The 18,992-nt window shown below is 41.5% G+C and overlaps 1 protein-coding gene across 2 annotated transcripts in view; it reads left to right on the top strand.

Moving 5' to 3' along the window:
• LTBP1 (latent transforming growth factor beta binding protein 1) overlaps positions 1 to 18,992 on the top strand; it is a 424,099-nt gene that overhangs the window by 40,600 nt on the left and 364,507 nt on the right. For both annotated transcript variants that reach the window (XM_067703302.1, XM_067703301.1), the window contains exon 3: positions 13,543 to 13,840. In XM_067703302.1, coding sequence (XP_067559403.1) covers positions 13,543 to 13,840 — 298 coding nt within the window. The remainder of the gene's footprint in view (positions 1 to 13,542; positions 13,841 to 18,992) is intronic.

The raw sequence follows: 18,992 nt of genomic DNA, 5'->3' as shown, positions 1-18,992 counted from the left end.
GCTGATATTTTAGTGGGAGAAACAGACAATGAATAGATAAATAATATAATGTTGGGTTAAGGTTAAGTGCTTTAAAGAAAAATGAGGCAGACTAATCGAGGCCCAGAGTTTGCTGTTTTGGAGTGGACAGTCACAAGGGAGGCTGAGTGATGTGAGAAAGGTAGCCCGTGAATATCTAGGGAAGAATGTTACAGGCGGAGGAATAGCCAGTGCAATAGCCAGTGCAAGGGCCCTGCAGTGGAAGCAGGCGTGTTCTGCCCGGGGACTAGCAAGGAAGCCAGTGAGACAGGAGTATGGTGCTCAAGGCATGCTAGGAAGTGACATGGGAGAGGTGGTGGAGACTTGCAGGCTGTGAAAATAAGGGCTTTGCATTTCACTGAGTGAGTTGGAAGCCTTTGGAGGGTTTAGTGCAGAGGAGCAATGTGATCTGACTTTGGTTCTAACAGAATCCCTCTGGCTGCCCTGGTGAGAATAGATTGCAGGGGACAGGGTGGCCTGGAGAAGGGTTTGAGGACAGGTGGTGAGACATGCATAGAGGGAAGACATGTGAGGAGAGCTTCTACAAGCCAAGGAATTCCCGAGGCCACTAGAAGTTTGGAGAGAGCAATAGGACAGCCTTCAGAAGAAACCGTCCCCTCCCACACCTTGATTTCAGACTTCCAGCCTCCAGCCTGTGAGACGGTGACTTTCTGTTGTCTAAGCCGTGAAGTTTGCGGTGCTTTGATACAGGAGCACTAGCTAACTAATACACTTGGTGAGCAACTTTGCAAACAGTGGCGCCTTTTAAGGAGCTGAATGTTGAGGAGGAGCTGGGGGTTGGTGGGAGGAGGGGAATCAAAGTGTGCTACATTTGAGCTCCTGTTAGACGGCCACTCGGAGCTGTTGAGGAGGTGATTGGACGTGGAGACCTGGAGCTCACAGTAGGAGGACAGGGCCTGAGATCCGAACTGGAGTACAGTTTGCGTGGAAATCAAAGCCACGTGACTAAATGAGGTCATCAGAAGGGTCCAAGGACCAAGCAAGCCCTGGGAAATATCAACATTGAGAGATCAGGAAGGGAAAGTGGAGCCGGAGGGAGACTGAGAAGGTTGATGGTGAGGTCGGAAGGAGGCTGCTGGGGTGACGGCTCAGCCCAAGGAAGAAGGTGGTGAGGGAGGAGGGACTGACCCAGCGCTGTTCTTGGTCGAGAAGGGACAAGGCCCACCTTAGCAGCCAGGAGGGGACCAGGAACTCTGACTCTGGACAGGCAGAGATGCAAGGCTGAGTGGTCTGAGTTCTAGAGAGAGTAGGAGGGTTGCTTTTTTTTGTGTTTTTTTTTTTTTAATCTTGGCATTACATCATAAGCATTATCCCAAGTCATTAAAAATGTTTTTAAAACGTCGTTTTTGATGACGTAATCAGATTTCATGATTTTTATCTATTCTTTGTTTTATGGGTAAGATATTTCTATTTTTTTACCACCATATTGATTGTAATACTGCAGTGAACAGATTTGAATATAAAATTTCCTAGATTAGGAATGATAAAATACAAACAGCACGAGTGTTCTTAGGGCTTAATCTTAAATATGGCCGATTGCTTTATAGATAGTCTGTACCCGTGGACACTCGCCTTGGCAGTGCAGGAGCTGGCTTGGCGCGCGCCTCTCTCGCATACAGTACTGAGTTGACCAGAACATCCAGAACGGTGTTAAGTTCCAGTGGTGATGATGGGCATCCGTGTTTTGTTCCTGATTTACAGGGTAATGTCTCTGCTGGTTACGTTAAATCGTACTAGATCAGCGTTCTGGACACATACATTTAAGAATATATGGTAATTCCTTCCCTGTTCCCCTGAACTCGATCTCTTACGAAAAGTCATTCTGGAATCAGTAGAGTCAATTTGCATTTTGCTTCTTGACAGCTTTGTGGCAGGTTTCACCACTAACATTTGGCCCTGCACTCTGGGACTGGGCATAGGAGTTATTTATTTCTCTCAGCTTTCAGATCTCATAGTAAGTTCATGATCTCAGAGAGGTCTTTTCTAATACCCCGAGTCCCCTAGGGATGGCCTCCCCGCCACACACCGTCTTCCCCTTCCAGAATGCTTGTAATAATTATAATCACTGTTGCTGTTGGTCTGCTGGCTGGGCTCCACGGGGCAGAGACAGTGTTTTCTTCTCTACAGTTCTAGTCACAGGGCATGTGACAGTGCCTGGTGCAAAATGGAGTGCAGAATTTTCACTCGGGATTTTTTTGAGTGAGGGACTGAGGCACAGGTCAGACTTGGAACTGGCCCTAGGGCACAAGCTGGGGCTGGGGGGAGGGTTCAAACTCAGGTCTGTGTGACTCCAGAGTCCAGCTTCATCTCACTCCACTGCCTGCTGCCATCAGTAGGTGAGCTTGGGCAGGGAGAATTTTATATTGCCTCAAGGAAACAAACCATACTGAGAATTCTTTGTATCCTTTTTGGTCCCTTGAATATAATAATTCAAAATATTTGTTGATTGCCCACTTAGGGCCCTTCCTTCCTCATTTCTTCTATACCTTTATTATTCTAACACATACTGTATGGTGATGATTTTTTTTTTTATATATACTTGTCTGTCTTCCCTACTGGACTCCGATCTTCATGAGAGCAGGAAATTTGTCTTCTCCATCTTTTTATCTACAGTACTTGGCACAGTGCTAGTATATAAGGGGGAGGGACTCAATGTTTGAATAATGGATGGAGAAATATGATGGTACTAAAACAGAGATTAAAGATTTATTATTTAGAAATATATGGTCTTCTTTCCAATGAACTATAAAGATATCACTTATAATCATACTTATATGTGCATAATAGTTTAGTCTGTAAAACCCAAGATTTGTCAGAAACTTGTGTTTATTATACATACGTGCTAGTATTAGTGCACGAAATAAAATTATACTATTATTAGAGAAGGTACTTAATGAATGGCTGACTGAATAGCAATATAACCTTGTGTTTTTATTCACATTAATAGTATTGACATTTAAAAATTTATAGTATCACTTTATAATTCTAATTTTGAAAGGCTGTAATGACATATTTTACTCAGTCTATATGCTGCTTTTGCATTTTCATTGGTATAAATAACACTGCTGTGGACAGCTGGACATATGTATGTGTATAGTTATTTCCTTTTTTAAACTATTTTCTTAGGGTAAATTTCTAGAAATGAGGCTACTGAAACATAGCCTGAAACATATTGTTAAACTGCTTTCTAAAAGACTTGTATCATTTTACTACCACCTTTGTGACATGTTGTATTAATACTCTTACATGTCTTTTAAAAAATTAATTAGCCATAATAGTGTACCTCCTTGTTTTAGTTTGCATTTCCTTTGATGACTTAATTAATGTAGACATTATACCACAGGTTTATTTACTAATTGTATTTTCTTTTGTCTTAATTGTCTATTTCTGGCCTTTTTTCATTTTTTTTCGATTTTGGTCTTAATTTGTTAAAGACAGCTTTTATCAGTTCTTTCTATATAATAGCATTTTCTGAAAATTTTCTGGTTTTTCTCTTTTGCTATTTTAAATTAAATATTTACATAGTCTAAACTGTAGATCTGTAACTTCGTTTTCTTTTTCACTGACTTAAAAAAAAAAACTTAATAAAACAGCAGTAATAAGACCAGAAACAGAACCCAGAAAAACTGCTGGTAGTTTTTCATTACATGACTTATGACTTAATTATATTATACTCCATGAGTGATTTCAGTTACCCATGGCATTGGGAGGAGTGTGTTTGGCCTCAGCTGACCATCTATTTTAAATTAAATCACATGGTAACAAGCTACCCCTGCTGAGCTCAGACTTCCAGAACTTCCACCTTCCAGAACACAGCTCCTGGGGAATCAGGCAGATGAGGGTGCAGTCCTTGACATAAAGGCAGTAAACTCCTCATAAAGCCATGAGATTCTGCACACAACTTTTGTGACTTGTATCCCATGTAATTTGTGCTGTGCTCAACCATCTGACTATCTGCTTGGTTAAATTGTCACTTGAGAGTAGATTAGAAAAGCAAAGGGCGTAGAAAGGGTAGGGAGAGAGCCTGGCTTGGAGGGGAGAGAACAGTGAAAGCACACACACATCTGAGGTTTTTCGTAGAGATGTTCATAACGATCAAAACCCGTGAGTTATTAAATGTGTTGGTGCATGGTTCACCTGTCTAGAACATTCGTTTTCGTGGAATTCTTCATTATTTCGCAAGGCTGGATAGAAAAGGCATTGGGGTGTTATACTACAATTTTTTTGCTCCTTAGGGATTTGGGAGGAAGCAGACCCAGAGACATTTGCAATGAAAGTGCAGCATTTTATTTGGGTTTGGTACAAGGAGCATACAGAGTGAGAGGTAGATGAAACTGTGTGACCTCATGCTATGTTTCTTGTGATCTGATATCACTTAGTGTTATTGAATGACTTCAAAGGGCAGCTGGGAATTACTGTGAAGACACATACAGCAAAGCAATTTCTCACCTGCTGTCTCTGATCACAGAAGACACAGTTAGACTCAACATTTCTCCCTGGGACACATGCAGTCGACATGCTGCAACTTGTTTGGAGAGAAAGGCAAGGGGCAGAGAGTCACTCTGTTTGCCCTGTGTGGGCTGGGACGAGTTTTAAATATAATCAAGAGTTACTTTTTTGGAAATAAGAGCAATACAGACTAAGCTTCAGGGCATGGGATACTTCCTAAAAATACAGTCACTGAACTTTTAAAGAATGTTAGGATCAGCTTGTTAAATTGGCGTAGGATTCAAATGTGGAAGAAATCTGAGAGTATTGTTTGGGGCATTAAGGGTCAGGTTTTAACTGTCTTCAATTCTCAATTGCCTTTTGTTGGCTTATTTAAAAAAATTTTTTTAAATTGAAAGGTATACAGAAAAGTAAAAAGGCTACCATAGTCAGCACCTATGTATCTACTACCCACAGTGAATACAGGTCTAACCTGTTGTCATACTTTCTACCCATCTTTTTTTTTTTTAAAGAAAAAAAATTCCAATAAAGTGACCCATTTCCTTCTCCAGAATTGTTCTGCTTCCTTCCCTGAGGTGTCACTGTCATGAATTTAGTGTGACTCCAGTACGAATTTTTATGCTTTTGTTGATTTCCTATGTATCCGTAAGAACAATGAGTATTGCTTTATGTATTTAAAAATTACATGGACAGTTATTATCATATAAAGAACAGTATTATAAAGTAGCATCCTATAATTTACTTTCTTCAGTCAATGTTATTTTCAAAAGATTCATCCATGTTGCTTGGTATATAGATCTAGATCATGATTTTAACTGCTGTATACTGTTCCATTATATGAAATACCACAGTTTATCAGTTCATCTATCAGTGCCACTATTTTCCTACTATAATTGGTGGGCAATGAACATTCCTGTATATGTCTGCTTGAGCACATGACAGCCTAGAAGTGAAATTGCTGGGTATTAGGGTTTTTACATTATAACCTCACTAAATATTGCCATATTGCTTTTCACAGAGGTGAGTATCAAATTACCCTCATGAGCAGTATATAAGAGTTCCCATTTCCCTATATCTTTGCTAACACTTGGTGGTAACAGACTTATTGCCAGTGTCTTCGGTGTAGAATTGCATCTCAGTGTCGTTTTGATTTGCAGTTCTCTGATAATTGGAGAGGTTGAATATCTTCTCACATTTATTTCACATTTCATCATCTGTGAATAGCTGATTCATGTCCTTTGTCCATTTTTTTTCCTATTGATTTTTAGGAATTCTTGATACATCTGGTTACTAATCCTTTGTTAAATATATTGCAGGTTGTCTTCTTTTTATCATTTGTGTTTCAGTGTTTTTGTATGGTATCTTTAAATTTTGTTTTAGTCAAGTTAATCAATTCTTTTGGATTTTTACTTACTGTTTCACATTTGAGAAATTCTTTCTTCCCCCAAACCATGAAGATATTCTGTCACATTTCCTCTTAAAAATTTTAAAGATCTGGTATGTATATATATATATATTTTTTAACTTATTTATTTGTTTTCGGTACGCGGGCCTCTCACTGTTGTGGCCCCTCCCGTTGCGGAGCACAGGCTCCGGACGCGCAGGCTCAGCGGCCATGGCTCACGGGCCCAGCCGCTCCGCGGCACGTGGGATCTTCCCGGACCGGGGCACGAACCCGCGTCCCCTGCATCGGCAGGCGGACTCTCAACCACTGCGCCACCAGGGAAGCCCTGTATATTCTTAAGTGGGTAGGGATCTAGTTTTGATTCTTTTAGATGGTTGGCTCTTTTCCAACCCCAGTTTTTTAGTCCATTGTTTTTCTGTAGATTTGTTATACCTTCTCCATCATGTTGCAAGTCTCCATTTATATTTGAGTCTGTTTCTAAGCTTTTTGTTAAATTTCATTCATCTGTTTTCTGTTTCTGAACTGGTACCACATTCTTATCAGTTATGGTAGTTTGTAGAATCTTTTGGATTATCTACATAGACACATAGGTAAACTAAAATAATGGTCCATTTGTTTCTCCCTTCCTACTCCTTAGACCTTTATTTCTTTTTTCTTGTTTTGCCAGGTTGGCTGGGACTTACAATATAACATCAACGGTAGAGGTTATTGTGGGCATTTAGACTTGTTTCCAGCTTTGATAGGAATGCTTCTACAGTTTCCTCATAGTATTTGCTGTAGGTTTTGGTATACTCTTTGTGTGTGGGATTTGCTGTAGTTACTGTTTACCAGAACAAGGAAATCCCTTTGTATTCCTAGTTGGCTAACAGTTTTTGTTTGTTATTATGAATAAGTGATGAATTTTATTGGAAAATTTTATGCATTCATCGAGACAAGTTCTCATTTAATTTTTTTTTTTTGCGGTACGCGGGCCTCTCACTGTTGTGGCCTCTCCCGTTAAGGAGCACAGGCTCCGGATGCGCATGCTCAGCGGCCATGGCTCACAGGCCCAGCTGCTCCGCGGCATGTGGAATCCTTCCGGACCAGGGCACGAACTCGCGTCCCCCGCATCGGCAGACGGACTGTCAACCACTGCGCCACCAGGGAAGCCCTCCTTTAATTTTTTAACATGCGGAATTCCATGGATAGATTTGCTGACATTTAAAACCATCCTTATATTTCTGGAATTAATTCGGCTTGCTTTTCTGTTTTGGAAATACCATCGTATTTGATTTACTAATATTTAGGAATTGTGCATCTATATTCTTAACTGTGATTTATATCAGAGTTTTCTGTGTACAGTTCTTGCCTGATTTTGATATTGAGGTTTTACTCTTAAAGGGAGTTTAATTCTGGGGTCTGTACTGAATGTCCTGACTCTGGCGGGTCAGGACTGGGAAATTGCAGCTTACAGGTCCTGGGTAGTTTGTTGCACCCTATGCCTGTGCAGCTCAGTATCAGGTGAAGAGTCCGGGGCCCTCTGCAGATCTCTGGGCTATCTGTGTGTGCAGGTCTCTCCTCTCTAGGACTCTGCCCTGCAGATTCCAGCCACTCAGCCTCCATCACGCTGTGCGCGGGCTCCCTCCCTGCACGGTGATCTGCAGGTGGTTGGGGTGATCCTAGGGCTCCCCTCTTTATGCCCTTCTCTTAGGATTCACAGTCCTCTCTTGCCAGTTGTCTGGTATCTAACAACAGTTGTCTTATATCTTTCATCCAGTTTCCTAGTTGTTTATGGAAAAAAAGCCTTGTTTGGTAACAGTTATTCCATCATGGCCACCTGTTTCCATCATGGAAATCCGTTTCTTTAACATGAAACAATCTTAAAAATGATTGTTCTGTGTTTGGAATGGGGGACGGGGTAGAGGGTTAATTCACTGTGCTTATCTCGAGGAGAAGTCATCTTACAGGATTATCTACTTAATGAATGGTGGGCTCCCCCCAACTTCTGGTTCCTTTTCACAAACTGAGTATCTCTCAGAAGCTTTTTTTCCTACTGCACCTGAATGTCTTAGGCTAATTCCCTTAATGCGCTTTTGTACTGGAGGTTTAGTACCTTGTAACGGCTATCAGCCCATTGTGATGTTCTTTTCTGTGAATCCACAAGCAGTTTGTTTCTGAGTGCCCCTACCCTTCTAAAAGTTCTTTTAGAACAGGTTGGATCTGGGCTTCTGAAACTGTTTAACAGCATACTGCTAAATGCCACTGCAGACCATGTACATGAGCAGAGTACAAATTAATTTAAATATTAATTTTGATCTAAAAACATCTTTGAAAGATTGGAGACTGTTTGAACAACTGGCAAACCAAATCCAGAGACGTAGTTGTTGTTATGTAATGGATTAAGAGCCCACTTATTTTTTTTTTTAACATCTTTATTGGGGTATAATTGCTTTACAATGGTGTGGTAGTTTCTGCTTTATAACAAAGTGAATCAGTTATACATATACATATGTTCCCATATCTCTTCCCTCTTGCGTCTCCCTCCCACCCACCCTCCCTATCCCACCCCTCCAGGCGGTCACAAAGCACCGAGCCGATATCCCTGTGCTATGCGGCTGCTACCCACTAGCTATCTACCTTACGTTTGTTAGTGTGTATATGTCCATGACTCTCTCTCGCTTTGTCACAGCTCACCCTTCCCCCTCCCCATATCCTCAAGTCCGTTCTCCAGTAGGTCTGTGTCTTTATTCCTGTCTTACCCCTAGGTTCTTCATGACATTTTTTTTTCTTAAATTCCATATATATGAGTTAGCATACGGTATTTGGCTTTCTCTTTCTGACTTACTTCACTCTGTATGACAGACTCTAGGTCTATCCACCTCATTACAAATAGCTCAATTTCGTTTCTTTTCATGGCTGAGTAATATTCCATTGTATATATGGAATATCTTCTTTATCCATTCATCCGATGATGAAGAGCCCACTTATTATCTTCCCTTTATAGATGTCCTTAAATCCCAACATTCTTTTTTTTTTTTTTTTTTTTTTTTGCGGTACGTGGGCTTCCCACCGTTGCGGCCTCTCCCATTGCGGAGCACAGGCTCTGGACGCGCAGGCCCAGCGGCCATGGCCCACGGGGCCCAGCCGCTCCTCGGCACGTGAGACCCTCCCAGACCGGGGCACGAACCCACCTCCCCTGCATCGGCAGGCAGACTCCCAACCACTGCGCCACCAGGGAAGCCCAATCCCAACATTCTTGGAAAGAAATGGCAGTACTTTGACATCAGTCAACCAAGATGAGGTTCAGGCTCCTGTCCTTGGGTACAAAAAGTTTTGCGTTAGCCAATTATAACTGACCTCACGGCTTATATTCTAGTTGGGAAATAAAAGAGCTTTGTTAATAGATGATTAATGTATGTGACAGTACATGTGAAATGTGAAGTGAATGATGAAAATGGCGCAGGAGATCGGGGTGGGCGTTTGGGAAGGACTTCACAGAGAAGGAGGAGCTTTCAGATGAGCAAGAGCTTGAGGGGCCGGCCTGTGTTTCAGGACAGGGCACCGGGTGTGCAGAGGCAAGAAGGGGTGAACTTTTGCAGGGATGGACCAGGGGGCACTGAGGGTGGAAAGGGGCGGTTGGGGTCCAGATGTAGAGGGTCTTGAATGTATCTCAAGGGCAGCTAAAATGTTTTGCAAATTTTTAAACAGAGAAAAAAATTAAAAGAGCTGCACTTCGGGAAGATTAGTCTGCCAGCAAGTCTTGTAGGATTTTGTTCCCTCACCTACTGGCTCTCAAGTTTGGCTGCATATTGCAATCACCTAGAGAGTTAAAAAACTGAAAAACAAAACTAAAACTGATGTATGAGCCCCTTCCCCCAGATATTCCGATTCAATCAGCCTGGAGTTAGGCCTGGGTTTTGAGAGTTTTTAAAAGCTCCCCAGGTGATTCTAATGTGCTGCAAAGCCTGAGAACCACTGTCCAGACCACCGCTAAGATCTTTTTTCTAATTAAAAAAAAAAATTTTGTTTTTAGTAATTAATTAATTTGTTTTTTGGGCTTCGTTGGGTCTTCATTGCTGTGCACAGGCTTTCTCTAGTTGCGTCGAGCGGGGGCTACTCTTCTTTGCAGTGTGTGGGCTTCTCATTGCGGTGGCTTCTTTTGTTGTGGAGCACGGGCTCTAGGCGCGTGGGCTTCAGTAGTTGTGGCACATGGGCCCAGTAGTTGTGGTTCGTGGGCTTTAAGGTGCAGGCTCAGTAGTTGTGGCTCGTGGGCTCTAGAGCACAGGCTCAGTAGTTGTGGTACATGGGCTTTGTTGCTCCGCGGCATGTGGGATCTTTCCGGACCAGGGCTTGAACCCACGTCCCCTGCATTGGCAGGTGGATTCTTAACCACTGTGCCACCAGGGAAGTCCCACTGATAAGATCTTGATGTAGTGTTTACTCATTGTGTTCAACCACAGCTGGCCAGGCAAATGCAGAACCAACTGGTGGAGAACATTTTAAAGAACTTCTGTAAGAGTTAAAATATTCCACATGGTTCAGAACCTCAGTTAGAATAACAGTTTTCTCCAGAAACAGAGTCACAGAAAACTAGTGGTTACCAAAGGGGAGAGGGAAGGGGGGAGGGACAAATTAGGGGTATGGGTTTAACAGATATAAACTAGTATGTATGAAATAGATAAGCAACAAGGATATATTGTATAGCACAGGGAATTATAGCCCCTATCTTATAATACCTTTTCATGGAGTAATCTGTAAATATACTAAATATCTATGCTGACACCCGAAACCAATGTAATACTGTAAGTCAACTATACTTCAATTAAAAAAAAGAATAACAGTTTTCTCACAAATGCCTACAAATTTTTACATTGGCCATGAAGTAGATGGTGACAAATGTATAAACTTTTGGAGGGGACCCATAATTATCTTGAGAATTTGGTCACATGGAAGAAACTTAATTTTTTGCATTAAAAACAGAAGGGCAACATAAGACAAACACATCTGTCACGGCAAGAATTCAGTAACATAAAAGCCACTGTAGTGTGAAAATACCAAACTTGCAGTGATAAAAATGCAAGTTCTCAAAAAACTGGTGGAAGGCTGCCAATTTCCAAATCCTGTGTCAGTGGTTCTCAAACTTGAGTGAGAATCAGACTCACCTGGAGGGCGGTCAGATTGCTGGGCTCCAGTTTGGGATTTAGCAGGCCAGGGGCAGCCCGAGAATGTGCATTTCTAAATTGCTTCCAGGTGATACTGCTGCTGGTCCAAGCACCACAGTTTGAGAAGTTGACACGTGGGAACCGCTATTGCACAAGGTCCAAATATCACACGAAAAAGGGCTTGACAAAATGTGGTTGCAGAACGTGAGTTTTGCTTTTCGTGTCAGGGGAGGGGCTTGTCTTGGCAATTAGGGAATCTGTCCCTGCCCCCAGTTTAAGCCAGCCCCTCCTGTCTGCGTGCTCCAGGAGGCTGCTGTTGGAGCCCAATGGGGAAGGTGGAAGAGGAAATTGTCTAATCATTCTCCTTGTCTTTTCAGACTTAGTGTGAAAGGGTGTTATTGTATATAGTCGTACTGTTATGTTCTTTTCTGTGTGAGTTTAAAGTTATTTTTTTCCTTAATTATTCTTTCCCCACTCCCCTCACCCTACGACGTGCAAAATTTGAAGAGTTAAAAGAAAATCGCTACCCTGTTATCCTTCTAACCCATCCACGTCCTCCTCAAGATAGGCCCTTGTTGCATATTCTCGGTGGTTTGGGGAAGATTTCCGTGCTTGGCTTCCATCTAGGTACCAGCTTTTGTGAGCCGCTCGGTGCCGCCTTCCTGGTAGATTTGTAGACATTTGCAGTACACCTTGGGAGGGAGGAGAAGTGGAAATCATTCTCAGATGTTAAACTGAAACATGTTTCTAATTGAAAGCATGAAGAGAATGTATACATGAAAGTGCCTGGGGGGGTGGTGATCTCTGGCAGAGTCTCAGCTTTGAAAGCCCCATCCAGTCCTCGCTTGTGGCCACTTCTGTTCTCTCTGGGTGGAACCCATTTCCATTCCTGTGACATTCCATAAATAACCGTGGCCGAGTAGGGACCTAATGTTCATCACTCGGCCAGGAAAACGCTGATAAATTAGAATCGTGAACTTTAGCATTGCATAGTTTTTGACTTTGAATTCTAGAAGCCTAATATGGAAAGAGCCCTCAGGGACCATTTTAGAACAAGCAGCTACTGCCCTCCCCCCTGCCCCTGGACTTGTACAGGTGCAGAGGCCAAGCTTAAGTAACTTACCCCAAGGTCACCTCAGGAGCTGGCTGCATTTTTCTTTCCTTTTATTTTTTTTCTCCCAAGAATCCTTCCAAATTTTTAGAAAATTTGTCAGCCTAGTATTCTGACACTTGACAGCCGTTTGTTATCATTATTTGCTGTAATTAATAGGAATTGTAGGGAGATAGGAAAAGTATCTTCTCTTGTTTATAGAAAATCAGTAGGTTTCAGGGCTTTTAGGTCTTGGTCATTTGGTTCCTCCATAACTGAGCCTCCTCTGGTTCATATTCCTCATCTGTTTTGTGATTGTTTGTAGACTGAACCCTGTGCTGAATTTTATGGGAGATTTAGTACTGGGATCTGCCTCAGGACAAAGAGTTTAAGTCAAAGTTAGGCTGATAGCAAAAGGTTCATTTAAATAAATTAATTTGGACAAATAAAGAAAGGAATCATGTCCATAGGCCTATGATGTTCATAAAATTTAAGTCAGTAACATCTGAACTCCCAGGGGACCTTGCCTATGATAAAATCCACTCACCCTACCCGTGACCCATAGCCCTGCTAACTTTAAAACTGCTTGGCCACAAGTCTGGTGATTCAAAGTACATGCATCCTAGGTAATAGGAGATAAAGAGGTTGTTTCTTTTTGGTTGCCTTTTGTTATAAGATTAGGGATGTACTTGCTTATATATATATACACACACATATATATATGTGTGTGTGTGTGTATATATATATATATATATATATAAAGGCTGACTCAACATTTCTGCCCTTGGATTTTCTCTCAAAAAAAAAAAAAAAGAAGGTAGGTTGGACTAGATTTCTGAAACAGTCACTCCAAGCTCTGATAGCTTATGCAAGATGAAGGCTGTAACACTTTTGGGGGTTTGGGTTTGGAATTGGGCTTTTGTTTTTTGCCAAATGTTGTTTGGATACCTAAAATTTAAACTTAAGCCACAGAACACAACTTAAAAAGAAGGGCAGAATACTTTCTTTTATTTCCCTGTATTTCTGATGCATTTCTGAGTGGCAGCCATAGTAAAGCGGTTAAGAGTGATGACTTTGGAGCCAGTTCACTAGAATTCAAATCCCAGCTCTTCTATTTACTAATGATTGTGTGACCTTTGGCAAATTATATAACCCCAGTGCCTCTTTCTTCATCAGTAAAATGAGCAAAATAAAATATCTACTTAAAACAGTTGCTGGGGGGTTAAATTTGTCGATATCTATTAGAATAATGCCTGGCACATAGGAAGCCGTTAATAAATATTATCTATTATCGTCATCAACATCATCATCATTTTGTTTTATTGAGGGATAGCCTGATGCTACTGGTAAGCCTGTGGAAGAATTAGTAAAGTCTACAATGCTTTTCTTCAAAGTGTGTCTTCTATTTCTTTCTGCAGCAAGCTGTGTTCCTCCATGTCAGAATGGAGGGATGTGTCTCCGGCCTCAACTCTGTGTGTGTAAACCAGGGACCAAGGGCAAAGCCTGTGAGACAACAGCTGCCCAGGACACCTCGTCACCAGTGTTTGGAGGGCAGAGTCCTGTGGCTGCTTCCTCCTGGGTCCCTCCTGAGCAAGCAGCAAAGCACACTTCATCTAAGAAGGCAGACACTCTACCAAGAGTCAGTCCTGTGGCCCAGATGACCTTGACCCTCAAGCCGAAGCCTTCAGTGGGACTCTCCCAGCAGATACATTCTCAGTGAGTGTTTTGAACTTGCCTCCAGCTCAGGAGCATCTTAAGTGCATTGCTTTAAATCACTCTTCTTTTCCTGCACAATTTGCAGAAATCACTTGGATAGTAATGTCCTTCTTTCCTTTTCTTCTTTCGTTCCTTTTCTTAAGGTTTTACATGTTATGTTTACACATCAAGTGTCTTAAAAATACTTGATATGTGTGTTTAGCCTCTGCAGGGAAGATTTACCATAAGCATTAAGCAAAGCAGTAGTGAGGATTAAGGGGATCAAGGTTGGAAGGGAATAATAAAGGTAGTTGTTTGGTTATGGTGGAGTTGTGAGTTAAACAATTCTCTTTTTTCGAGGTGGGGGGTGCTTTAGAGTTTTTGAAGTCATAATTGAAAAGGAGAAAGAGTGAGTGTGATTTTTAAAGGTACATGGAAAAGGTAGGAACTCATCTTTCCACAGAGAAGGTATTCAAGTGAAAGTGAGTCCTGGGAAAGAGAATTTCTCCACCTTGGTAGCAGGTTAAGTGTATCTTCTATTAAACACCATGTTTTCCTCCCAGTTGGCCATGCAGGTCCATTTTTGGTGAATGAGCTTGTGTTTTATTTATGGGAGCATGGTTTTTTTTCTTAGCGTTAGGAAGTAAGTGCTATTCTGAACGAAATGAGAACTCTGTAAGGACAGGGTCCTTACACAAATTGTTTCGTTTTAATTAGCTACTCTACATGGATAACAAGATGCAGAATTACTGCAGCTATCACTTGTCATTTGTCTAGGAATGTAAAATACAGGAAGTTCTCAACTTAAAAATGACCCAGCAGTTCATTTGTAAGTCACTTGCTTGGAATTTTGAATGCTTTCCCCACCAAGCCCCCGGGATAGCTTCCACCTGGTGATTAGTATCCCGTCAGCCCACAGAAGTTATTTAATCTGTTACTACAGATGAAATTATCCTAATTTATACTTCCCCTTTGAGTAGGCCACCTACTGTCCCTGATGAGTGGGGTCCTGATAACTTTTTCCTTTCTCTTGTTCCCTCCTCAGTCCTCTTCTTTCCTTTTTTCATTTTTTCCCTCTCATTTCTTCTTGCCTCATTCTTCAATTCTACCATGATAAAGAGATTTGGGAGGCTGTGCTGGAATCTAAGTACTTTGCTACCATTTCAACTGGAAAACACATCCTGCAGCCCTCAAGAAGAAGGAATTGTGGTTATAGCCAGTACTTAGTAACTGCTTACTGCATGCTGGGTACTGTTTCACATGCTTTGTATGATTGTTCATTTATAACTCACAGTGATACCCCATCAGGTAGGTGCCATGATAAACCCCATTTTACAGATGAGGAAACTGAGGTGCAGAGTGCTTAAGTAATGTATTCAGGGTCCACAGTTAATAAGTGAATAATAAGTGTTAGGATTTAAATAGAGGCAGAATAAGGAGAACACATATTAGGCTTTAAATGGAGGCAGCCAGGCTCCAGCATCCATGCCCTGAAGTGTAAAGGGTGGCAGACTTTCTCTGTAAAGGGCCAGATAGTAACTATTTGTAGCTTTGTGGGACATATGGTTTCTGTTGCAGCTTCTCAATTCTGCCCTCCTTAGCACAAAAGCAGCCATAGATAATGCTTAAGTGAATGAGTGTGAGTGCTCTAATAAAACTTTATTGATGGATGTTGAAATTTGAGTTTCATATAAATTTCATGGCACGCAATATTATTCTTTTGATTTTTTTTCTCAACCATTTAAAAATGTAAAAATCATGCTTAGCTTATGGGCCATACAGAAACAGCCTGTGTGGGCCAGCTTTGGCCCCTGAAGCGTAGTTTGCTGACCCCTTCTCTAAAGGATAGTAGTGTTTTTTTGTGTCAGAACATGTGTCTTTGAAATAATATAAAGCATTGATTATATCATAGCTAGACATTTCTCTTCCTGCACTGTTCTGGATCTTAAAAACAGAACAATTCTGTGTTGAGCTATGCCTTGGCAATCAAGAGTCAGATTACCGTGCACTGCAGTTATTTTTTTCTAGCATTATTACTTACATAAGCTGTGAAGTCATTTACAAGCGACATTATTTATCCTGAATATCACCATCCCCTGTTAGAATTTGACCCTCTATGATGTATATATATGGATTGTTAGTGAGAACCATATGTCAGATGTCAGATAAAGGAACAACCTTTTCCCCCCTCCCCCTTTTTTCTTTTTTTGGTAGCAGCAGTGTAATTTAGACAAGAATGTTGTGAGTCAAGGGAGAGGCTAAGGTTTCAGCTCCAACTTGGCTTTGGGAAAATAAAAGTCATTAGATAATTTGCTTCAGAGACCTCATCTGCTGAATGAAAATGGTTTTTACGATCGCATTGTTATAGGCATGTGTTTATGGGCGTGCCTACTGCGTGCTTTGGGGTGAGGAGAAGAGATGGCCCAAGATGCTAACAATTCTAATGTTTTCCTCATAAACTTTTGTCAGTTGCCCTGTCATCTGGGTACTGCAGGGAGTATTAAGATGTACAAGATCCAGTTCTGCTCTTAAGGAGATTTTGAAACGATAGATGAGCTATCACTTGAGAGGGGTACAAAGGAAGGGGTACAGTTGGCCCACTGATGAATTTAGGTAATGACACGATCACCTGAAATTTAGACTGTCAAGGAGGCACATATGATAGGACCATTTTGACTCCTTTTGAGAAATGTAACAGTTCTTAAGTTACCTATTTTGTAATATTGCCTACTTTAGTGTGTTTCAGGTTTGGTTTGGTTTTTGTTTAGTGAAGGAGGAAATTAAGCCTTCTTAAAATGCTTGTAGACGTAAAGGCACCTAAAATATCAAAATGTGTAGTTAGTGTTGCATCCGTTGTGTGGCATATGAAATGCTGCAGTCTTGATCATTTATTCAGGTTTTTATTGAGCACATGCTACGTACCGTGCGTTGTTCTAGGGGCTCAGGATGTAGCACTGAAAACTAAACATAATGTCTGCCTTTCTGGAGCCTACAGTCTGGAAGGGGGGAGACGATTGATGAGTGGTGTAATTAAAACATATGTTAGATTGCGGTAAGTGCTGTGGAGAAAATAAAACTGCAGTAATGGACAGGGAGTGCAGGGTGGGTGTGGGATGGGAAGGAGTGAGGGCCCTGGTGGTTTTAAATAGGCTTTCAGGGAAGGTTCTGCTGAGAAGGTGACATTTAAGCAAAGGCCCGGAGGAGGTGAGGGTGTGAATCATGGAGAAGTGTGGGGCTAGGGCAGAGGCCCCAGCGGGAGCCTGCCTGGGCTGTTTGAGGAATAGCGACTTTAGTAAAACTGTAATGTTAAAACTACACATCTTAGGCAGGTGGGGGTTGGACGAATTGGTTTTACTTTGGCCAAATTGGTTTTAGACAGCTTGGCTTAGAACCAGATACAAAGTTCTCTAGAAAAATCAAAGGAGGGAGCAATTGTTGATAGATTTTGGAGCATTGGGGATGTGGAGGACTAGGGACGGCTCTGGAGAGTGTTATCTCTGAGCTTGAAAAGATGGTTAAACTTGACCACAAAGAACTGGAGAAGAGCATTTCTAGGAAAAGCAATGATGTGACACTAGAAAGACTGCTTTGTTATCTACTGATGTGTAATAGGTCCCCACAAACTTGGCAGCCTAAAACAATAAAAATTTATTGTCTGACAGTCTCTGTGGGTCAGGAATCTAGGAGGTGCTTAGCTGGAAGCTCTGGCTCAGAGTCTCTCATGAGGTTGCAGTCAGCAGGGGTGGCTCGACTGGAGCCAGAGAACCTACTGCCAAGGTGACTCACTGCCATGGCTATTGGCAGAAGGCTTCACTTCCTTTCCCCACGGACCTCTCTGCAGAGCTGCCTGAGCATCCTTACGACATGGCTGCTGGCTTCTCCCTGAGCAGGTGATCCTCAAGCCACAGGGCCTTCTGAGTCTTGAAAATGACACACCTTTACCTCTGCCTTATTCTACTCATTAGAAGTGAGTCACTAAGTTGAGTCCACTCTCAGAGGAACTGTAGTTAATAAGCTGCATTGTTTGAAGAGAGAAATATCAAAGAATTTGTGAACATATTTGAAAATGACCACATTTAGATATGATTTGAATGGAACTTGATATAAATGAAGACTAGTGGTAATGAAAGTTTTTAAAGGTTGGTTAAAAACCAAGTTAAAGACTAAGATTTCAACAAGACAATTCCAAAAAGACCCAACAAGACAAAATAGAAAAAGTAACGAAGGGGGAACCTATAGCTTAAAAGAGGTTTAAACCACAATGTTCATTACAGTTCTATTTACAATAGCCAGGACATGGAAGCAACCTAAGTGTCCATCGACAGATGAACGGATAAAGAAGATGTGGCACATAGATACAATGGATTATTACTCAGCCATAAAAAGAAACGAAATTGAGTTATTTGTAGTGAGGTGGTTGGACTTAGGGTCTGTCATACAGAGTGAAGTAAGTCAGGAAGAGAAAAACAAATACCGTATGCTAACACATATATATGGAATCTTAAAAAAAAAAAAAAGGTCATGAAGAACCTAGGGGCAGGACGGGAATAAAGACGCAGACCTACTAGAGAATGGACCTGAGGACACGGGGAGGGGGAAGGGTAAGCTGGGACAAAGTGAGAGAGTGGCATGGACATATATACACTACCAAATGTAAAACCAATAGCTAGTGGGAAGCAGCCGCATAGCAGAGGGAGAACAGCTCGGTGCTTTGTGACCACCTAGAGGGGTGGGATAGGGAGGGTGGGAGGGAGATGCAAGAGGGAGGGGATATGTGGATATATGTGTTTGTATAGCTGATTCACTTTGTTATAAAGCAGAAACTAACACACCATTGTAAAGCAATTATACTCCAATAAAGGTGTTTAAAAAAAGAGGTTTAGGAAACATATTAACCAATCACAATATTTAAATTATGTTTCTCCTGATGCAAGCACACTGTAAATAAAAGAAAAAAGATAATGATGATAGGAGAACCATGAGAATGCTGACATTGATTTGGAAATTTGATGATATAAAAGAATGATTGTTGATTTTGGGGGGCTGTGCTGATGACCTTGTAGTTATGTAAGGAAGGGGAATAATATTAAAGTATTTACAGATGACATTGTATGATGTCTGAGCTTTGATTGCAGTTATCCAGTGGGTTGAGGTATGGCGGTAACAAGATTGG

The sequence above is a fragment of the Pseudorca crassidens genome, chromosome 14 (genome assembly GCF_039906515.1).
Source record: "Pseudorca crassidens isolate mPseCra1 chromosome 14, mPseCra1.hap1, whole genome shotgun sequence".
Classification (NCBI taxonomy): Eukaryota; Metazoa; Chordata; class Mammalia; order Artiodactyla; family Delphinidae; genus Pseudorca; species Pseudorca crassidens.
This window is presented reverse-complemented; position numbering and strand designations above follow the sequence as displayed.